This window comes from Colossoma macropomum, unplaced genomic scaffold (genome assembly GCF_904425465.1).
Source record: "Colossoma macropomum unplaced genomic scaffold, Colossoma_macropomum, whole genome shotgun sequence".
NCBI lineage: Eukaryota > Metazoa > Chordata > Actinopteri > Characiformes > Serrasalmidae > Colossoma > Colossoma macropomum.
In genome coordinates, this window is record NW_023494796.1 from 9,846,211 (window position 1) to 9,870,216 (window position 24,006).

Below are 24,006 nucleotides of genomic sequence, written 5' to 3' on the forward strand. Positions count from 1 at the left end.
GCTTCTGTCTCCTGCAGCAAAAACCTCTGAGGATGTGTGGTCATTGTGTCATTTTGTAGTTTGCCATTCACATCCAGAACAAGCCATTTTTGTCCTTGGGGCCAAACCTATGTGGAATGTAAAGTGAAAGGGCACTTTTTGAGTTGTATTGCAAAGCTAGCAAAGTCATGTTTGAGGAAGTCTGGATGCCCTGAAAGTGAAGGTGAATAAGTCCAAGTTCCTATTTTGTAGCATATCAAAAACAAACAAAAGCCAACAATATTTGTAGCATCCCTTCTAGAGAGACTGGACTGTCTGTCTTATTGATTCACAGGCCTGTCGATCTCTTTATAGCTTTAATGATGTGATAAAGCTGTGGATTGAAAGACTGCATTATAATGTTTGAAAAGGAAGATAATAATAATAATAATAATAATAATAATAATAATAATAATACCACATTTTATTCATTTATTTATTTATTTATTTATAATGATCAGTATTATAATTCTTGCACGGTTAGTTGAGGCTCTTTGTTTTCATTGTTTTTCATTTCCTTTGTTCTCTATCCCTACAATATATTTTACCCAGACAACTAAATGGTAGGAATAAAGAAGTAGTGATGCTTTTCAGAACACACACTCCTACAAACACAGACACAATAAAACATAACATAGAGGAGCTTCGCTTAAAGTTACATATGCCTACAAAAAAAGTTGTCAATTATTTTACATTTATCCCTAGTTAAATTAAGAGTTCATCAAAGAAACTGCATGTGCAAAAAGAAACTTCTGTGGGCCGCGTATGTCAGCACAGTTCAGCATGTTAGTTTCGGTCATTCTTAGGTCCAGTGGCGTTTGCACCAGACTGTTATGTGTAAATGATCTGTGTTCTGATTGGCTGCCCTGTATTGTCCTTCATTCAAAAACCAATCAGAGCTGAAACAACCCTTATAACTTGTAAAAAGGTAGATTTGAACTGGTTCTTGTGACATCACAGAAACAATGAATACAAAATGAGTTATTTTTGCAGCTTAGGTTCCATATATGGACTGTATATTCTGGGTGGTCAGTGGCATGTTTTGAAATAAAGCCCTTTAATTGTAACACACTTTAAATATGCCAAAGCTGGAGAGGGCAGCACTTTGGACTGGTTACTGTGAGCTAACTTAAAAACTAAAATTAGCACTGAATAAAGAATGAAGAGCTTAAACATAAAAAGGTAAGTTTTTTTGATATTAACATTATGCCATTTGTTTTCAAGAAGTACTAGATATGGGGCCGTTTAACAAAGCAGGTTCAATTCAAACAGGCTTTGAGTTTCAGCTTCACAAAACCTCAGACTATGATTAATCCAGATTAGATACTCAGGATGTGGTTAATCCAGGTTTATATACTCAGACTGCAGTTTATCGAGGATTACACGCTCGAATTGTTGTTACATGCCAGGTGTCTCTCCCTTCGTGAGGCACAAACTCAAAATCAGGGAGACACTCAGAACTTGAGACTAGAGAATGCCAGCTGAGTCAGAGTACTGTGCACGTGGCAGCAAGAACTCAAGACTGAGAGGTGCCCCTAAAATAAGGCATCCACAGCTGTACTGCTCTGAAAAGAATGGAAGCTGTAATAAAGGCAAATGCAATATTAGATTTAGTTGTGGAGGCTCCTGTTAAGTATGTATTAAATATGTGCCTTTTACCTGATGCACAACTTCAGATAAATGAGGGATGGTCTCTTTTGTACTTTTGATCAGCACTGTAACTTTTCCCTAAACCTTAAATCAAATGCTCTCTCTAACCCTAACCTTAAACCCATCCTATCACCTAAACCTAAGCTCTACCCCATGGCTGGTCCTAACTCTAGTGCTGTTTATACCTGACTGAGAGTCATAAGATGTTTTTTTTAATACTTTGAGGATTCATAGATAAGCTGTAGGATGGCAGCTCTCAACTTTGATGCAGGAGGCTATATGCCTTTGTGTTCTTGTTGCCCATGTACACCACTTTATCTTAAGAAGTGTTGGTTATTATTCATTTTTACTGTTAACATCAATAATTTTCATTTTTGCCTTAATTCCACAATTCTGTACAGATGGATGGGTTCCTCTTTTGAGTTTTGCTTCAATTTTTTCATGCCACTGTTGCTTTCAGCCTGCTTAGAAAGTGATTCCTGAACAGATGCTTTGGGCCTTGTCATAAAAATTACACAAATTCAAATGAACATTCTGGATGTCCTCTTTTTACATGTTTTCTGTAGTAATTGTTGAATAAAAAGTGCTTACTCATCTCCTTTTTGCTCACATATTTTGATATAATTCTGATAGGTAGGTTATAGTGAGTGTGTTCCTGTGTAAGTACACTGGTGAAATACATCTTTGTACATTATACATCTTTTACTGAAACAGACTGGTTATTTGAAGCTACAGTGTAAAAATAAAAAAGATGATATGATATAATAATGCTGTGCGATCGTACAGTAGAGTTTTTAAAGTTAATGCAGCACAGCAGTAAAGGGAAGGAACCCCTCTTTTTCCTCTCATGAGCTAGTTTGCTCAGAATTGCAATATACCATTACAAAAAATAAATAAAAAGTGATTGCAACATCCTGTATACACACAGCAACTTTCAGTACTGTAATATATGTCTGCAGCTGCAGGTTTTCTCTACAGGGGATAAAGAATGTATATAGTAAAGAGACAACATGCACGGAAATTTGCATGTTGTCTTTTCGGTTTTATACTTAATTATTATATATGTGTGTGTGCATGTGTGTTTGAGAGCCTGTGAAGAGAGAGAGAGAGAGAGAGAGAGACATAGAGAGAGATAGATACTACCCATGGCTGATTCTGTGAGAGACAGATACACTATATGGGTAAAAATATTGGGACCCCCCTCATAATTATTGAGTTGTGGTGTTTCAGCCACACTTTTTGCTATCAGGTGTATAAAATGAAGCACATAATCATGCAGTTTTCATTGACAAACACTGGCAGTAGAATGAGTCGTACTGAAGAGCTCAGTATCTTTAAACATGGTACTGTCATAAGATGTCACCTTTGCTGCAAGCCAGCTTGTGAATTTTCTGCCCTGCTAGATCTGCCCCTGTCAACTGTAAGCACTACTGTTGTGCGAAATGGCAGGTAGGGTCCTGGTACTAGAATGCAGCTCACTATTCTTGAATAAAGCAGGGGCAAAGTGGTGACAGTATATGCTCAGGTTTTAGTTTAGTGTTTCAAAGACTGATATGTTCTGTCCTAAAAGGTCATATGCATTTTTTTGGTGGACTCTTTGGTGTTGTTGACAGGAACTTCACACAGTTTAGTTAAAAAAGGAGGGCTAAGTTGAGGCTGGGCTGTCTTGGTCAGGCTAAGCACAGATCTGCTGTTTTCAGTTGTAACTGCTTTCTTTGAGCAGAGTTTTCAATAAAGCCTAGTTATGTACCAGAACCTTAATGTCTCTGAGTTTCTTCTGAGAACCATAATAATTTGCCTGCATGCACAGTGTCTCCCGCATCTTATTTTATGCTGAGGCATCATTATTAATGTTAATGCATTGGAAACAAATGTGATGCATTTAATTTACTTGATTCAAGTGTTTACATCATTTCCTCATATAGGAGAAGAAAAAACATCAACTCAATTTTGTCTTTTAGTGTACTTTCAGCAGTAATTGTATTGAGTAAATTCAATGCATTTTAATATATGCAACACTGTTTAGAGTTTTCCTTTGCCACCCAATAAACTCACTGAATCTAACCCGAGCAGCCCATTGTGAAAGTTCTCATCAGTTCTACATAGGGCCAGAGAGAGAACATCCCCTTTAATGCTCATGTAAATTGTGAACACAAACAGCAGCTGTTCCCATTAAGGCTGACTTTGAAACCACTGAGTTTGGTTCATTGAAAAAGAACTGAAAGTGAAACCACCCTTGAAGCCCCTCTTTCCTCAGTTCAACTTCCCTTCCAGATTCCTGGAATGCTTAACTCAGCCAAAATAATTGACCTGGAAAGTGTGTTTACTTGGCCTGTATTACCCCTGTGGGGCCATTACTCGAGCATACTTGCTGGTCAGGATAATTTGTTCACATTGTAGGGAACATTTGTTTCTTAAATCTGAATTGTAGTCTTGAAATGTTAAAGTTACATAACCCTGACCCTAACCCAAGTCCAATTTGGATGGTCAGACTAGATTTGTTTGTATATCCACCTTGGATAGTAATGAAACACTTGTGGGTAGACTGACCAGGGAGGAACGGGCACTTAGCAAACCAGCTGCATTTATGAGCTTAGATGTTGGCATGTACCCCTATTTAACAACCACAACTATCTACCTGAATGATTTCACAACATTGTATTTTCATTTTATACACCTGATTTTTTCTTAGCATCTACAACATAAATGGAACATGACATTAGAGTAGGACAGCAAAGAGGATACTTCTTTACTGAAGCTGAATATACAAAGAAAAAAAAAATGTCCCCTACATCTGTTTAAAGCTTTGTGTTTCTATGTATAGCTTGAATATGTGAATGTGCTCCATTGACTCAATGATGAAATAAACACATGTACTCTGTACTCTGTACATGTACTCTGACTGGATTTCTTGTGGCTTTTGGCTTTTCAGACTGCAGACAATCTCTCCTCTGAGACACTACTCAATAAAACCCCCTTTGGCAGATATTACAGCTTGCAAACATTTTTTTGTAGAGAGCTTGGAGTCTTTCTGTTCTTGTTTTAGGAATTTTAACCCACTATTCCTTGCAGAACACTTATAGGTCTGTAATGTTCTTTAGTCAACTTATATTAACAGTATGTTTACAATCAACCCACAGATTTTCAGTGATGTTTAAGGGAACTCTAGGTGCCATTGCAAATGCTCCAGTTTGTGCTTCTTGAAGTAGTTTGTGTTGGATTTCGAGATATGTTCTGGATCATTGTCCTATTGTAGAAATCAGACAATTTGAGTCACATTTGCATCTAGAATTTGCTGATATTTAGTGGAATCCATTCTTCTATCTACCTGTGGAGTGTTTCATGTGCCAATAACACCTATGCAACCCCAAATCATAATATATCCATCCTCATGCTTAACAGGTGGCACAGTGCTCTTTTCATCAAATACTGTGACTTCTATTTTTGCAAACATATTTTTGGTGATTGTGGCCAGAGAGTTGCATTTTTACTTCAGTCCACAGCAGATTTTTCTAAAGTGCATTTAGTTTATCTAGATTTTTTGCATACACCACTTCTGTCTCAGCTAAATGTTTTTTGCAGGTCTTTTTCTGTCATTTGGGGGTTTTGCTTTGCCTTATGGCCAGCATACGAGCAGCTGTAGCTGAGAGTTTCCTTGTTTTTCTCAATCTTGCCTTGACTACCACAGTTCCCTCAAGTGCTATTGCTTATTGACATTTTGGACGGTGGAAATTCTGAGCTGGAAGTTGGAAGAGCCTCTGCTCTGATGGCACCAAATGGCTTCATTTTCAGATCCTCAGGCAGCTGCTTAAAGGATGATTACCTGTAATCGTTGAGTGTGAACACAAGACTTGAAGAGTCAAAGAATTTATTATGCTCTGGAACTGTCATCAGCTGACTACTAATGACAATGATAATGACCTTCCTAGCCAGTCCTAACAAGTCAATTAAGACCTTTAGCCAAAGGACACCTCTACAACAAATATATTCTACCAGGTATTAAACATTTATGGACACAAAATCTGAGCTACTCACACTACTGATTGGTGCAATGGACTGAGACATCACCCCAACAGGATATCATGAGTTTGAAATCCAGCAATGCCATAGCCATCCGTAAGTGAACACCCAAGAGGAAAAAATGTCTGATGGGATTGTGTGATGGAAAGAGTAACAGTTAGTGGGGAAAATAGTGGGGAGTTTAAAAAACAAATTTTATTTTATTTACCTCACTGAGATGAAGAACTTTTTGAAGAGGTTTGAACTCAGTGAACCTCAAGAAAAGCAGTATAATCAATTACTTCAGGGCTGCGAACTGTCACGCATTGGTTGTGAGACTCACGCAGGCCTGTTCTCATGCTGCACTTTCCCACGGCTTATGTCTGTCCTCAAAATTATCTACCGATGAACCTAAAGTTCCCCACTGCTCCAGCTTTACTGACAGCAACTGTGGTTTATTTGAATTCCAATGGTGTCTGCTAGCTGTGTTGGCTGACGTAACAGATCTGGCGGTTGGCGCTTTCCTCCGAGCGCGTTCGGCTGTCCAATGACGTTGCATGAGCGGCAGTTCGAAAAGAAGCGGTGGCTGGTTTCACAGGTCTCGGCGGAAGCCTGTGCTACCCTTCACCCTCCTAGCGTTGATAGCATCGTGTGATTGGGGGAGTCCTAACTAGCGGGTGGAATTGGCGACGACTAAATTTGGGTTTACGAATTACACAGGTTTTGCACAGCAGCACATTAAGAACTTAGAGAAGCAGTCATCACAGGGCACAACAACACCAGCTATTTTAGTTCTTATCATAAAAAAACACTTCTTACAGAGGTTTCACTTCTCATTGAGTTGTCTTGGTAAGCTTTGGGTTCAGCTGAATTTCACTGAAGCAGCATAAAGAATTAAGAAGGCAGCAAATCCCACCTCACACAAAATCATTGCATATTATCAATACTGTATAGCAAGTACAAAACAGTAATGCTGTACAGATCATATTTTATTTTCGATGCTTTCTATATTTAGAGTATAAATATGTTCTGACTAACTCTATCAGCAGATGCAGATTTAATGGTTTGTGGGGCCTTTTTATTAATATAACATATTAGTAGGTTTAATGTATTGAATTTAATGGTCAAATTTTAACAGTAGTTTGTTCTTTTTGTTCCTTTTTGTTCATTTACAGTTTAACAACAGTGAGCGAGTTTTGTTTCTTTATTTCTATAATTCTTGGCATTGTTTCAAGATAAGCAAGGGGCTTGTAATTTGATTCTTACATGAAAAATTAAGAGCACACACACACACACACATTGTTACGATCCTGGGGGGTATGTGGTGTTTGTTTTGTGCTCTCTCTTTCTTGTTCATCACTTTTTCCTATAGGGTTAATGTCTGGAAGGCTCTGATTGGGTGTGTTAGCCTGTTGTATGAGTTTGTCTAAAGACTTGTAAACCTCTCTTTTTGTAAGTAAGGAGGTAAGTGCCCCGTTTTCTTTTGTATATTGTTTTCTCCTAGTTTTCCCCTCTGTTTCTCACAGTTTGTAACCCCACCGAGTCATTATTGTCCCCAGGTGTTTTTCATCTGTCGTCAGTGTCGGTACTCATGTCTCAGAGCTGAGGTTGTAGCCAAGGACAGCTGCATTTCTCACTTCACTGAAGGCACTTCCGTTTTGTAGGATCCTTTGAATGTTGTCGAGAGATGCGTCCTTCTTTTGTGAGAAGCAAAGGATGCAGCTAGTGTATCCTTCCATCAAACAGTTTGAAAACAGTGGAAATATTCACAAGAGGTGAAATGCTGCAACACAAAAGATTGCAATGAAGTTTTAATGTAACTTTTTAAACACAATAATTGAACATGCTGCATTGCTCATGTCAGTAAACAGTGACATGTTGATACAGACTGTTCAGGCCACCCGATTGTGCATGAGTGAGCAATGAAGAGGAGTCTTCCTGTACCAGTGCTAAGAAGGTCTCTCCTACCTCGTCTTAGCCTTAACTTTGAGATACATCTTATATGTGTGGTCCCCTTGTTATGTCCTTTACCTGTGTGTAGTTTGTAACTCCTCCTGAGAATGACTGGCTCCTGCTCGTTTCATGTCTTATTACAGGTGATAATGCCACTGTCTTCTGAAGACACCTTTCCTATTGGCCAAACATGCTTCAGAAAAAGGTGTCATGCTGTTTCCAAGTTTTGGTTTTATAAATTTATAAATTTTCATCATGGTGGTGGAAAGTAGTGGACAGTCTGTCAACATAAATAACACCACACAAATATAATAAATGGTAATAATGTAAATTTTAAAAATGTTCTATTAATACTCTTTTAGATCTACTTCAGCAGTCAGCGTGAACAACAACCATTTAACACCCTCGAACATGAATCGCATTAAGTCGCACATCGAACCACCAAACTTGCTCTTGAAAGCAGCATCACTCCCCTTTTCATTGCATGCAACATTCAACTTATGGTCAAAGAAGGAGTTTCCCTTTTTGAAAAATAATTTGCCCATTTTTAATTTGATGCCAGCAACATGTTCTGAAAAAGTTGGGACGGGGGCAACAAAAGGCTGGTGAAGTTGTGTAATGCTAAAAAAAAAACACCTGAAGGTTAGTAACATGATTAAAAAGCACTCAGAGAGGCAGAGTATTTCAGAAGTAAAGATGAGGGGGAGTTCACCACTCTGTGAAAGACTGCATGATCAAATAGTGCAACAATTCAAAAATAATGTTTCTCAACATAAAATAGCAAAGAACTGTTGCTTTTCATTATCTACAGTTCATAATAACATTAAAAGATTCAAAGAATCTGGAGAAATCTCTGTTTGCAAGGGACAAGGCCAAGAACCAGTATTTGCTGGCTGTGATCTTTGGGCCCTCAGACAGCACTGCATTAAAAACAGACATGATTCTGTAGTGGAAATCACTGCATGAGCTCAGAAACACCTCTGAAAACCACTGTCTGTGAACACAGATCATCACTGCATCCACAAATGCAAGTTAAAACTCTAAAATGCAAAGAAGAAAATGTATATAAACAGGATCCAGAAACGCTCACTCTCACCTTCTCTGGGCCCGAGCTCATTCAAAATGGACTGAGGCGAAGTGGAAAAGTGTCCTGTTAACCGACGAATCAACATTTGAAATTCTTTTTGAAAATCATGGACACTGTGTCCTCCGGGCTTAAGACCACTCAGCTTGTTATCAGTGCACAGTTCAAAAGCCAGTTTTCATGATGGTATAGGGGGGGCATTAGTGCACATGGCATGGGTGACGTGCACATCTGTGAAGGCACCATTAATGCTGAATGATATATACATGTTTTGGCAGCGTATGCTGCCATCCAGACTGCGTCTTTTTCAGGGAAGGCCTTGATCATTTCAGCAAAACAATGTCAAACCACATTCTGCATGTATTACAGCAGCACTGCTCTGTATTAAAAGAGTCCGGGCGCTAAACCTGCCACCACTGAAAACATTTGGCGCATTATGAAATGAAAAATATGACAATGGAGACCCTGAACTGTTGAGCAGCTGAAATCTGATATCAAATAAGAATGGGAAAACATCTCACTTTCAAAACTACAGCAGTGTCTCCTCAGTTCCCAAACGCTTACAGAGTGGTGTTAAAAGAAGAGGTGATGCAGCACAGTAGTAAACATGCCCCCGTCCTAACTTTTTTGGAACATGTGGTATCAAATTCAAAACGGGCATATTTTTTTCTAAAAACAATAAAATTTCAGTTTCAACATTTGATGTATTGTCTTTGTAGTATTTTCTTTTAAAATGTGGTTTACATTATTTGCAGATCATTGCATTCTATTTTTATTTACATTCTACACAGCATCCCAACTTTTTTGGAAATGGGCTTGTATTTATTTAGTGTTATTATTAGAGTTTGGGAGGCCTCACAAGAACATGATCAGTCCCTGACTTCAAAGATAATAATCTAGGTCTTTTGTTTACAGAGCACAGGCTACATACCCAGCTTCTGGTCTTGAATTCTCAGTTTATAAAGGGGCAGTTTGTCATGTCCACAGCCTGACATCTGACATGTTGTAGCCTATTGGGACACCAGTAAACAGAATTAGTAGGAGGAAGGAAGTAGGCGTTCAGAAGAACAGAAGCACTTTAAAAGACACATTTCAACCATTGTTAAAGCCCTGTGGAGAACCTATCCGAACTGATTCACACACGTCTGTAGGACCAGGCTGAAGAATGGAGATGAGGGAGAATATCTTTATAAATGCAAAGTCAAAGATTACTAAAGTCAGCAAACCTGATTCAGAAGACTGTGACAGTTTGTTTGAAGAAATTCTTGTAAATGAAGAGAACCTGAAGACTCACATGACCAGAAGCACCAATGAATCTGAGAACGCAGGTGCAGTATATTCATATGCATACACTCTTAAAAGTAAAGATTCTAGAAAGGGTCCTTTTAGTGATGACATAGAACAGGGGTGTCCAAACTTTTTGTAAAGAGGGCCAAATCATACAGTGTAAAAATATCTGAGGCTGAAATATTATTTACAAATTATTCAAAATATTTTAAAAAATAGTTTAAAAATACACATAGACTCTGTGTTTCCTATCACTGTATACAAGATGCACAAGGCCTCTTATATTGTTGGATTGGATTTGGATCAGTCAGCGCTTATAACAAATTATTAAATTATTTAAGACTAACAATGTATTGTGTAATGTATAAATTTTCCTATTCAAGTGTTTATTTGATCAGACTAGATAAAAATAGGTAAAAATCTATACATTTTCAGTTTGATCTTTACATATAATAAATGCAGAACTATTCAGAAATCACTGCCGTGATTGTTCAGTCTTAAAGGGTTAATATTTACTCAACTGAATTTGAATTTGCTCTGAAAAGAAGTTGGTGCTTTAGTTTCTCTCCTGAGGCTCATTTGCGGCGGCTCTCGATGAAAAAGTTCCAAATTCCATCAAAATCTCTGGTTCTCAGTGTTAGTTTGAGATTTATGGACTAAATGGCATTCAGTAAATGAAACTGCAGGTCTAGTCAGAGAAGGAAGGCTCTTAAACTTTAGCTAACTTTGTTACCGCAGTGCCGTGCGTTACACTGTGATTTTACAGCACTACTGCCACCATCAGGTGGAAGGAAGAAGTGCAGTATACACACTTATAACACACACTAAAACAGAAGCCAGGGGCCGATTAAAATCTGTCCCTGGGCCACATTTGGCCCTGGGGCCGGACTTTGGACATAGAAGAACCACTTTTGGTTCAATAAAGAACCTTTTGATGGATGGTCCTTCAGAGAACCAGTTTTGTAAATGAGATGTTTGAATGTGAGGATTCTTTCCAAGTTGAAAAAGCCTCCAGATAATGTAAAAGTTCTAAAAAGAAGCCTTTGATTAGTAAAGAACCTTTATATTGTGTGAAAGTTCTTTAGGTCTTTGAAAGGTTCTTCATACTCACAACTCTCTTTCAAACCTGGTTCTTTAGGGAACCAAATGTGGTTTTTCTGTGGCATCACTCAACCCTTTATGGTCCACCCACATTTTGTGCACCCTTACATTTCAGAATTCACAGTTCTTGTAGTATTGTTGTGAGTGGAGCTGGAAAATGTTCATGAAATTAAAAGTAATAAAATGTATCATCAACATTGTTTTCCTCTGTAGCAGACTTCAGTGTTAGGGAGTGTAGCTTGTCCTGCAGATGTTTTGTTTGTTTTCAAATTAATATACATTAATATACTTCTGACAGATTGTATGTTTACTGTAATTTTTATGTTTCTTCCTAAAACTAAATTCAAAACTGTGTGAAAATGTCCATGTCATTGTAACGTGCTGACAGAAAAAAAAACAGACGCTCGCGGATAAAAAATAACAAGAGCAGTAGATTAAATCACTCTAGGCCAAAGTGTATTCAAAAAATACCAAGCAAACAATCCAAAGAGGGCAGAGCAAAAACGTAATCCAAATAACAGAAAAAGGGGTCAAAAAACACAGGTCAGCAAAGACAGGCAAAAGTATCCAAAGGGTAAGACAAGAGGCAGAATCCAGACAAACAAAGCATAGGTCAAAAACAGAGTATCGGTCATATGAATACAAACGCTCAGTAGTTCTCAAGGAAACAATACTTCGCAATGTGCCTACCTAAAGCCCGGGCTTATAAACTAAACAGCTTGAGTCATATGACATCCTACACAGGTGTGACACATCAGTATTCAGGGGAACTAGATCTCTGATAGGAGCGTGTTTGAGAGTCAGTGATCACGTGAGTTTCCCTAGAACTCTGGGTAATGGAGTCCGTGTTGTCCTCCATCTCTGAAGGACGTTGTGCCGTGACGTGATCTCCCGAGGGATTCTGGGAAATGGAGTCCGTTTTCCTTTGACCTCTTGCCGAATGCGTGACAGTCATCTCTGTCATCTTGCTATAAGCTAAACTAGTCAACACACAACCTACATCAGTTGCTTTATAGTACAGTGCAAAAGTCTGAAAACATCCTTCATTTCATCCTTCAAACATCTCTTTTTTCATCCTACTTTTCCAGTCATAACTGCAATTAAGTATGTTATTCAGTGCAAAACAGCAGAAAACATATTTAACAGAAAATCATACCAAAACCTCTACAACTAAACATATCATCAAATTGTTCAGTATTAGTGTGTCCATCCTTTGCCTTTATTACAGCTTGCGTTTTTTCCAAAGACTTGGGCTGAATGGCTCCCTTTTCCCTATGTAGTGCACTTCATAGGTTATGAAAGGTAGGCTTCTGCACTCAAACAGTGCATTATATATTAAACAGAAAGCCATTTTATAAACGCTATGACTCTCCAGCTAACATTCAGTGTCTGATGTGGGTTTAGAGTCACAGTTTTATGACCTACGCAGTGCACTATACAGGGAGCAGGTAGGGATGAAAGATTAAGAGAGTGCCATTTTCAAATAACAAGAGCTGCAGTTTTTGAAAATTATAGCCTACATTACCAAAAACATTGTCTTATGTTTCAAGAGGGGAAATTTTAATCTAATAACACAAAGCTTGTGAACTGCCTGTACATAAGAGACAACCAAACCTTTAGGTGTTGTGACATCGCAGCCACAATTTACTTGCTGTCTGGCACACAACATTGACAAGTGATCTTACGGTATTATCATGTTATCCTTAAAAACATCTATTTCTTGTAAAACCAATGCATTACAGTGGTTGCGCGATATGAAGCTATCATAGCAGTAGCTTGTTGCAATTCCTTGATATTTTCATCCACTTTCATGCTTTACATTATAGCATAGCTTTTCATTTTGCTTGTAAGGAAATATAAATCTCATCTGTAACATTCAACTAGCCATCGAATATGGGTAAGACTGAAGACCGTCTTAGCAGTGCATTATCCCTTAAGCTTGCCTTTCCCTCCTGTGCAACACTGGACAAAGTAAGTTCCTTTTATATTAATATCTATTAGTTAATATATAAATTGCCCTAGATTTGTTTTTGTTATATCTGGTTTGTGTTGGCTGAGCTTGATTCACAGAGGAGAATTCAGAGAGAGAGAGTGAGAATTTGATAACTAGCTAACTAAATTAGCTAACAGCTGAATTCTGTGGTCCTGTCAGTGTTTTTTGAAACTGAAATCACAGTTTTGTTAAAGCAAATGTGTTACATACGCAGTGTTTAGCCTGAGTAACATCACATCTCTCTGCACAAAATACCACCCTAATGTAGTTTAGCCAGTTGGTGTCTGAAAGCATTTGCATCATGTTAGCCTGTGGTTGATATCTGACTATTTTATATAACTAGCTCTGGAGAGGGTAAATTAACCCTTAGAAACCTAAAATTTTGGAGAATATTTTTGGTATTTTTTGGGTCCATTACAATTGCAATTGTAAAGTATTTTCATGTGACAGTCACACATGCCATTTATTGTTATATTCAGGAGACCCTGGGCTACTTAGATATACAATTGTTTGAAATTTGTTATCTTTATGAATTTGGGTCATTTCTGATTAAAAATTTACCTAGCGCCTGCTAAAGTTTGTATTTTTTTAATGATCTTGAAAACAAGTGGTACCTCAGATACCTTTTCAGAAATTGTTAGTCTGCAGTGTCTGTGAGCTGAAAGTGCAATAATGTTGATGGTGATTAATTCTATTGGTTATTTTGAGGCGGACATGTTTTTTATTAATTTTCTGTCCTCTTGAATTCATGCTCAGTGCTATACACAGCAAGGCAGGCTTTACTTTTAATTACAAATTGAGTTGCATATTTAATATCAGATATTTTTAATACTCAAAATCAATGTAAACTAAAAGCCCTTTTTATAGCGTTTATAATGTGAAGGCTAAGAGCAGAGATAACAGTAGCGAGTGGGGTTTGGGTGATTTTGCTGCTGGATTGCTGGCTGATGGATGGTCACAGGTGAATGAATGTGAGGGCAGAGTCTGATGAGTGATCGGATGTGTGAATCATGTCGCTGTTTTAACCCTTTGTTGGAATATGAAGGCCAAAAAGCAGAGCAATAACATCAGGATTTTAGATGATTTTCCAAGCCAAATTACTCACTGATGCTGACATCACAGCTAGATGACGTCATGCATGCTAGTTAAGGGTGGGTCAGTCAACAACAATTGTGTATTTCGGCTAAGTGGCATTGTCCGTTCTGCCAGTGGCTCTTCATTTGTTTTTTTTTCAGGTGAGAAAACAGCAAGGTGTAGTGAACGCTGGATGGTCAGTCGTGAGGGACACATCATCTGTAAGGATTGTAATATTATATTTTTACCATATTGCCCACCTCTAACTATTCTCTATGAGGAACCGAAATATGACTTCAGCATCTTAAATGATCTTATTGTATTGTGTAGAGGAGAGGGGGGCGCAATCAAACACATTTTGAGTTTTGCGGAATAATTTGAGCAACATTAATACTTTTAATATGAACAGCCTGCACGTCTGCTACAAATGAAAAGCATCTACTCATTGTGAACAATTTAGCCAATAGCAGCGCAATGTGGAAGTTGTACATTAGTCTCTCACTGTGAGTTTGTAATATGCTTTATTACTGCAGCCAAAATAGGACAGGTGTTAAGAATACAAGAATAAGATTAAGAAAAGTGTACTTTCACAGTACAATATAGGTTTTCAGGGTGAGTCTTGAGACGTATCTGTGACTGCCTTGAAAATTCACAGGTGCCGTTGCTAACAAGATGACCGGATGTACGTTTTACTTTAACCTATTTTACTACATGGAAAAATGTTACATTTTACCCCGTTACTTTGTGCCCTGCGTCTCTCTTGTGAATAGTAAAATGTCTGAGATTGAATTGTTTCCGATCTACAACTCACACAGACAGACACTGAGGTGAACAGCTGCTACATTTGAAAGGTCTAATAATTATCTGAATTTCTTTCTATTTTCAGGGAATAACACTAAAAGGAGCAGATGCAACAGACTGGCTATACTGTGTCTTGAGCTGCTCTGCATTGTCTTTCTGGTTGCCATCATACTTATGTCTATTGAGAAAGACCAGTTACAGACCAGTTACAACAACCTGACTGTAGAGAGAGAGCAGTTACAGACCAGTTACACCAAATTAATTACAGAAAGAGACCAGTTAAAGACAGGTAACAACAAGCTAATCATAGAGAGAGAACAGTTACAAACCAGTTACACCAACCTGACTGTAGAGAGAGACCAATTACAGACCAGTTACACCAATGTGACTGTAGAGAGAGACCGGTTACTGACCAGTTATGACAACCTAATCACAGAGAGAGACCACTTAAAGACCAGTTACACTAACCTGACTGTAGAGAGAGACCAGTTACTGACCGGTTACGGCAACCTAATCACAGAGAGAGACCAGTTACAGACCAGTTACACCAACCTGACTGTGGCAAGAGACCAGTTACTGACCAGTTACGCCAACCTAATCACTGAGAGAGACCAGTTACAGACCAGTTACACCAACCTAATCACAGAGAGAGACCAGTTACAGACCAGTAACACCAACCTAATTGCAGAAAGAGACCAGTTAAAGACCAGTAACAACAAGCTAATCATAGAGAGACAGCAGTTACAGAACAGTTACACCAATGTGACTGTAGAGAGAGACCAGTTACAGACCAGTTACAACAACCTAATCACAGAAAGAGACCAGTTACAGACCAGTAACACCAACCTGACTGTAGAGAGAGACCAGTTACAGACCAGTTACGACAACCTAATCACAGAGAGAGACCAGTTACAGACCAGTTACACCAACCTGACTGTAGCAAGAGACCAGTTACTGACCAGTTACGCCAACCTAATCACTGAGAGAGACCAGTTACAGACCAGTTACACCAACCTAATCACAGAGAGAGACCAGTTACAGACCAGTAACACCAACCTAACTGCAGAAAGAGACCAGTTAAAGACCAGTAACAACAAGCTAATCACAGAGAGACAGCAGTTACAGAACAGTTACACCAATGTGACTGTAGAGAGAGACCAGTTACAGACCAGTTACAACAACCTAATCACAGAAAGAGATCAGTTACAGACCAGTAACACCAACCTGACTGTAGAGAGAAACCAGTTGCAGACCAGTTACAACAACCTGACTTTTGAAAAACAACAGCTACAGGTTAAAATTCAGCAAATAGCAAAGGAAAAGGAAGACTTACAGAGCAGCTCCAACACCATGAGAAACCAGATGGACCTTTTGCAGAAGGAGAAAAACAGACTTCAGCAGAAGCTGAATGACTTACGTGAGTAAATACTTCAAAACTCATTTAAGTGATGGTAAAAAAAAAATCCCAGGAACAGCTCTGAGTCTGAGAAGACTAAGTGAGGAATGCTAGCTGCGTTTTTTGGAGGCAAAGGGTGTCTTCGCTCTGGGTTTGACCCCTGCAGCCTAAATGCTCACAGTTCTGCCCAGGGCTCTTCTTGTTAGTCATTTCTATTAACCCTAATTTATTATTTTTTTTTGGGTAACACCTTTGATATAATACTGCTGCGTTAGTAAATAACTTGGATATAATGTATGACAATATTTGTCATATATTTGAAATATGGGACCATTAGCTTGGTGCTAACCTAAAATATAAAATCTCATAAGGGCCCAAGCGAAAATCTTTACTTAAATGGTAGGTAAAAAAAAAAAGCTACGCAATGTGAATCAATATGAAATAATGTAATGAAATGTGCAGTGGGCGCATGCTCATAATTTCATGATGGTTATATGTCTGTCAAATCAATGAGTATTGTAAATTCATTGCATAGACAAATGCATGGAGCAAGGTTGGAAGTGTCTCTTAATTTTCTGTCTTAACAGGTGCACAAAATGGGTTGGGATGGTTGTACTTCAGGTCCAGTCTTTACTACATCGCTCTTGAGAATAAGAACTGGTATGATAGCAGACAGTACTGCAGACAGAAAGACGCTGACCTGGTGATCATAAACAGCAGAGAAGAACAGGTGAGAGAGAGAGAGAGAGAGAGAGAGAAAACGAACAAACTGTTTATATATAAAGTCATTCAGAATGCTGTGAAGTGAAATGCTCTTTTCTAGAGAAGTAAGAAGTCAGAATTGTTCACAGTGGTGATAGAAACCAGATGTCTGAAAAGCTTAATATCTCTATAGGTCCCTCACAGAAATATAATTACTCAAATTGCTTATGAATACATTTCTAGATATCTGAGACAATGGGCCAGACTCATAAAACTTGGTAGTAATATGCGGCGCAGTGAACAAGACCTATTCATAAAGCCACTGTGGCGGTGATTAACACACTTTTCAATGCTGCATTATTGAGCCAATCATAATCAACATGTAAATGAGATCACACATATTGACCAATGCCATAGTAATTAGAATTTCAGCAGGACAATTTAATTTTATTTGTGTGGGGAAAAAGTAAAATGAAAAGAGAACAGGCACCAGCACAGAGCCTGGAAAATAATAATAAACTGTACATTTTTCATGTGTGATAATTGAAGTCTTTGCCAATTCATGTAGACATGAATTAAAGTTTAACACGTATTTTTTTACCCACACAATTAAAATTCTAATTACTATAACACACTGCTTAGCTTTTCCTTCTTATTTTTCTCGATCTAAAAATTACATTTACACATTTGAAAATGTATTTTCAACTAGTAAATATTTAATTCCTTATATCAGAAATTCAGTTCACACGTCTAAAAAAGCAAATATTAAATTTCAACTAGATAAAGTTAAGGTCTGACTAGAAAGAAATGACGACCCCATTTCCAAAAAAGTTGGGACACTGTGGGACACAAATAAAAACAAAATGCACTGAAGTACAAATCATTTAAACCTGATATTTCATTGAAAATAGTACAAAGACAACAAATCAAATGTTGAACATGAGAAATTTTATTGCTTTTGAAAAATGTGCCCATTTTGAAATTGATGCCAGCAATGTGTTCCAAAAAAGTTGGGACGAGAGCAACAAAAGGCTGGTAATTCAAAAGTGCACGCAACTGTGCCGACCATTGTTTCCAGATTTACCACTATTTTACTTTTTATCACTATTTGTGACCCCTGGTTCCTATCACCACCACTGTAAGGAAATTTGAATTGGTGAGGTTCTCTACAATGAAACATTTCACACCAAATCTTTCTTCTTTTTTTTTTTTGGAAATTCACCTGTAATGTTGTGCTTCCATTTTCACAGGATTTCCTCTTCAGTATTTTAGGCAAAACTGAGGGGATTATGCTTTGGATTGGTCTGACTGACAGTCACGCAGAGGGCTCGTGGAAATGGGTGGACGGCTCAGCACTGACCACTACGTAAGACTGAGAATATACATGCAAATGAGAGTTACTCAAATCTGGTGAAGAAAATATTATTTAAATTCAAATTTTCTGTGCTCTCTACATGCAAACACAATCCTTTGTTACCATCATCATGGGCCTCTGGGCAAGCGTCCAGGGGATCTTTCACAAAGCAGCATAGCTTTAAGCAAAATTTGAGGACTGACCAATAGGAATGTTCCTTAGCTCTTCTCCTATTCGACAGGCCTTCAGGGAGCCTTGGAAGAGAAATAAGTGATGTTCCAGGCAAACAATGCTATGTATAAAAGTGATTTGTCACTGTCTAAGTCTCTTTTATGACAGACTCACATGAGATGAATAATCACCTTAATAATCACAATAATCAAAGGCTCATATGAAACCAATTTATCAAAATGAGCTGTGGGTTAAAGCTGCCAAGGTTATGCTTGTTACTTTCTCATAGGCTACTCAATGCAGTACCTGGTGACAGGTGACATGTGTGTTGCTAAATATTGAATGGAACAATTGATCATGGAGGATCATCGCTACTCTTTACCAGCAGAAACAATGGGGAGTCAGCAGTAAGTAAGGTTACATCGTCTGAAAAATGAAATAAAATGTAGGAAGAAAACTGAAAGATCAGCGTCCACAAAGAACCAGAACCAGGGTACAAGACAGAGGACTTCAGAGTGACGATGAAGTTATGTTTTCTGCTGGAAAGGTGGGGTCAAATACTTACTTTGTTGTCTGGCATTGTCAACATGACTAAAAAGTTACATGGTTGAATTTTTAAAAAAGTATAAATATGCGTCAAAGTATAGCAGTATTTTGGTGCTAGCATTAATCCTAACATTCCCGCTACATACCCGAGCGAAAGCTTTTATCCACCTACAAATAGAAGTCGTCCACATGACTCTAGTTCCATTCTGCAGCATTTAGTATTGTTGTGAAAGTGTTTGGTCCAAATCAGGAAGAGTAAATAATAAGCTGACCTGCTGTCAGCTGCTGTCACTTTCTCAGTCAGGTCAGTTTCAACTGTGAGTGACAGCAAAGATAGAAAATGATTTACAAACAAACATTACATAGCGCTGCTCGATGCATTTGGTAGCTGTTGTGCGTTACTTGAACAGATATTGGTTAAATTGATTATGACAGCTGTATCAGTTATTGACTACACAGAATTAAAAAAAAAAAAAACATTTCTTGTAGTTATCATTAACTTAACTTCCACATCCGTTGAGCAACACTGCCAACGCAGACCGTCACTTCACTGTCAAATAAGGAGAAGATGACTACCTCTCCACAACATCGGGAGCAGTATAGAAGCTTTGTATCACCCTTGCCACTAGGTGTCAGTATAGAGTCCCAAGAACATTGAAGTTGTGTCGTCATTCTGTAGTCGGTGCCATGCTCTAATGTATCTCTAGGTCTAAAAAAAATTTCTCTACGAGAAAAATGGGAAACATTTTGATGACCATCCTGTGGTAATCAAAAATGTTCCAAAGCTGATATGTTTTGTCCAGTGAACATTTTTCTCTGGAAGAATCACTGGATCCTCTGAATTATGAGGTCGTTAAAGAGTTGAAACACTGTATTAATATTGCTACATGTAAGTTAATAATGCTGTGCACAAAATTGATGTCATTAAACTGGCTCACTCCTTAAAGCCACACAAAACAGCATGCTTTGCCAGTGTGGCCGTGTATTTCCATGTACAGACCGAGGGCAAATGAAAACAGGTTAGAACAAAAGAACCAAGTTTCCCTTTTAAGTAATGAAGGTTACGATGCTGTTAACTGTTTTTCATCTGATACTCACTTAAACAAAATAGATCTTTCCCTTCCTCCAAGCTGTACAAGCTTAACGTTACCCACACTCAGGCTAATTCAGTACAGACTCAGCTTAATATTACTGCTTACCTCTGATAGTCTGATTTAGGCTATCAGAATATCCTAATTATTCTTTTAATGCTGGTCTATTATTCTTTTAATTTTCTGATAAGGATCTTCTCCAGCGCCTTCCGCCCAATGACAGCTGGGATGGGCTCCAGCACCCCCCCGCGACCCAGAAGGATAAGCGGTTTAGATGATGGATGGATGGATCTTCTCCAGTTTCTTGTTCAAATCATCCCTTTTTACTTTAAAAATGGTTCAACAGATACATTATAATAATAACTGCAGCACCATTTAAGGAGAAATGGGAAAATTCAAACAAGAAGCTGGCGAATCAGAAGCTGACTTCAGCTTCAGCAAGAGCTGAAAGATATGAAAGGGATGAGGAGGTCAAGCTGGTAACATGAACTTATTTTTGCAGCTTCACAGAACCAACAGGTCAGTATTGTTCTGTCCCGTTTGATAATGTTTGTGATGCTAAACACAAAAACAACTGCCGCATCATTTAAGGTGGAACAGAAAAACTCGAAAAAGAAGCTGCAAAAAAGAAGAGCCTTATAGTTTTGACACTGGTAGCATTTTTTATAAAGAGATTTAGGCTGTCAAAACATCCTGCCTAGAGTCTTATGTACGAAGCTACCTATAAATATGCGCTATGGTAGAACATTTCGATGAGGCAGCACAACTTGTCAAAGCACCACCATAGACTGCCTTAGTTTTGTGTAGCTTAGTGATGTCAAATTGAAGCGCAGCAGCCTTAGCTTGCATGTAGCAATATAGGTATTAAGGCTCTTTAACGACCTCATAATTCAGGGGATCCAGTGATATTTGGGAGAAAAATGTACTCAAAACAAACACAGCGTGAGATAGAGGCGATTTCTGAAAACCCTATTCATTCTGGCCATAGAGAATTTGAGCTTAGACCAGGCGCTCCTAATATGGGCATAATGCAGACTACAGAATGATGCATAACTGCAGTGATCTATTGCCAAACTGGTGAAGAGGAAAATCACTAAAAAGTTCCCAGGCTAACCTAGAAGATCTGCTTTATGAAATACTCCCCTGGTCTTAACACAACAAACACTGCAAACATGTCGGCCTTACCTGATCCGTCATATTTAAAATCCAAATATATTTTTTCATCACAGCTAAAACAAAAACTTTCTTTAACTACGTTTTTCTTTCTCTCTTTTTTAACACCAGCAACTGTTTTCATTGTATGAACATTTTATGATGAACAGACCAACAGAAATGGCTTTGGAGTAAATCATATCACAATACTGTACATGTGTACGCTAGTGGAATGGGGAAAAGGGGAATTCCACAATTTTTTTCAAGCTTTCTACATAATTAAATGTTTGCAAATGATCTATTTAAACAAAATCATTCTAATTGATTTGAAGTAAAATGCTCTGTCCTACATGTACCCAGCCGTTTCGAAGATATAACAGTTTGGCCCTTGTCAACATGCTCAGGTCTTCTTGCGACAAGAGAACCGACTGTTCATTTACCGTCTATAATATTCTAGACCTTGACATGCAACATAATCATTATTCGCCTTATCTGTGAGTGTAATGTGTAATTTATTGTTCTGTGTAGAACCGGTCGACTGATACACCAGCAGACCCATTTTCAGATGTTTTGAGCACTGGCATTGGCAAACAAGGACACCCACAATGCCTAACGCACTGAAATGCAGTGATTGTGTGATGTCATGCACCACCCTGTGATAACTGCCAACAGAGGAGACTCCCTATGAACACAGCTAAGATTAAAATAGATATCAGACTCTCAGTATACTTGTGGGTGGAGCATCTAAGGTTGAGACCACGTATAACATGACAAAGTATACAAAATCACAAATAGCAATTTTGCTATTTACAAATATCACAGTTTACAATGCAGAACAAACGTGGTTCTGGTCTCTGGTCTACATTTTGTCTTCATATCTTTTGCTGTGTATACACACTTCTGTTCCACATTTTTTATCATTTGAAAGAGAAACAAAGTTTACATGCCACACCAAAGCATCTGGCGGTGAGTGGTCCTTTTGCATGTCAGTCACACAGCCTCTTCCTGACAAGGGAGGCAGTTTTTTGGCCACATCACGTAGTGAAAATAAAAGATTCTCTGCCAATACCAAGAGGCCTTGGGCAAGACTCCTAACGCTACATGGGTGTATCTCTGTAACACTTCTGTAAACTTTAAGTTACTCTGGATAAAAGAATCTGCCAAATGCATTAATGTAATGTAAAGTGAAGAGAGCTTAGATATTTGGACTTCATAGGACTGAAAATTAGTCAATATGCAAAGTTCTTTAGTTGTTTTTGATTCTTATTTCTCAATTTTAAGGCTAACTTGCTAACCAGCACCTGATTGTGTTTGGGTTTCAGGTTCTGGCGCAGTGGAGAACCAAGTAATACGGGTGATGAAGACTGTGTAGAGTTATATCCAGACATTAAGTTGTGGAACGATCTGCGCTGCTCTGTTAAACGTTGGTTTGTCTGTGAGAAAAGTGCGGGTTGAGAGTGTAATACATGCTTAGCTTCACATTTTGATCATATAATTTCATAAAATTTCATTTTTTCCACATGTTCAATTTCATATAAATATCCACTTTGTCCTGCCCAAAGTTACGTATTTGGGTAATTTGCCTTGGAGTATCACGTTCTGCCCTCTACTGGCAGTATGCCTCCACTGCATACAAGTGCAACAATATTTTGCTTTATTTCTTAAGTGATTTATGACTTTATTAAAGCTTCCTTAAAAATGAATCATATTTTTTTCATCACACTGTACCCTGTATAAAGCATGACTCTATGTGTGGTTAGAGATGCTTTACAAATATTTGTGAAATGATGTCTTTTAACATGTTGGCTCTTTGTTGGTTGTAATTTGCTTCAAATCAAGTAACTTAGTTCAGCATCTGAGTTACAAAGTTACATGGTACTAACATTACATGGCCATTTCAGTAACACTTTATTCTGAGTGGTCCTTGGTTGATGATTAGTAAACTATTAACATAACAGTATTTGTAACACATCAGTACAACATATCAGTGAAGTAGCAGGAGTGCAGCATCTGAGTACACTGAGGTAAATATAGAATAAATTTGGAAGATACATTGATACATTATTTACATACTTAGATGTATTGTTGATATGTTACTTTCATAAACAAAACCTAACCCTAACCCTGGTCCTAATCCTAGTTCTAACCTTAACCTCAACCCAAAACCTAATTCTAACCCTAACCTTTACCAACGCCTAATCCAGTTAAGCTCCAGTTACAGAAAGGTGTCAGCAGTGCGTCTATAGCAGCTGGTGGAGGATGTTGAGATGGTCTGTATTAAACCTGTTAGGTGGTCAGTGACCTTTCAAGTTAAACATTTACAGATATGAATCTAGACCCTCCAAATAAAGTGAAAAACAACTGAATCCAGCAGATTATAAACAAAAAAAGTTTAGAAAGTTACAAAGTTAATCAAAAGTCTCTTGTTATGTTACTGAGAGTCTGTCTGAGTGTTTATTTCATCTAAAAAGGACCACTCAAAATAAACTGGCACTGCCATTTCAAGCTTCCTCCAGACTCCTGTACATTTTTTCTTCACGCTTCAACTCTTTTTTTTCTACTACTGAAGTGACCGTGCAGGCACCAGACGTCAGTTTGATGTCAGAACGACACTGGACTTTCACTTTGGACAGA

The 24,006-nt window shown here is 38.1% G+C and overlaps 1 protein-coding gene across 5 annotated transcripts; it reads left to right on the plus strand.

Annotated features, from left to right (window-relative positions):
* The first annotated feature begins 9,767 nt into the window (after positions 1-9,767).
* On the plus strand, positions 9,768-23,137 carry LOC118817075 (C-type lectin domain family 4 member M-like). Of its 5 annotated transcripts, XR_005007936.1 has the most exons (7): positions 9,768-10,032; positions 14,321-14,380; positions 15,046-16,377; positions 16,944-17,086; positions 18,309-18,424; positions 18,969-19,130; positions 22,695-22,770. XR_005007936.1 is itself a non-coding variant. In XM_036583758.1 (6 exons), the coding sequence occupies exons 1-6, from the start codon at positions 9,870-9,872 to the stop codon at positions 22,825-22,827; spliced, it is 1,947 nt and encodes a 648-aa protein (XP_036439651.1). In that variant the 5' UTR covers positions 9,768-9,869; the 3' UTR covers positions 22,828-23,137. The 5 variants fall into 5 exon arrangements, 4 of the variants coding, with proteins under 4 accessions (XP_036439651.1, XP_036439653.1, XP_036439654.1 ...); XM_036583758.1 differs by lacking the exon at positions 18,969-19,130 and having other exon boundaries at positions 22,695-23,137; XM_036583760.1 differs by lacking the exon at positions 22,695-22,770 and having other exon boundaries at positions 18,969-19,768.
* Positions 23,138-24,006: the final 869 nt, after the last annotated feature.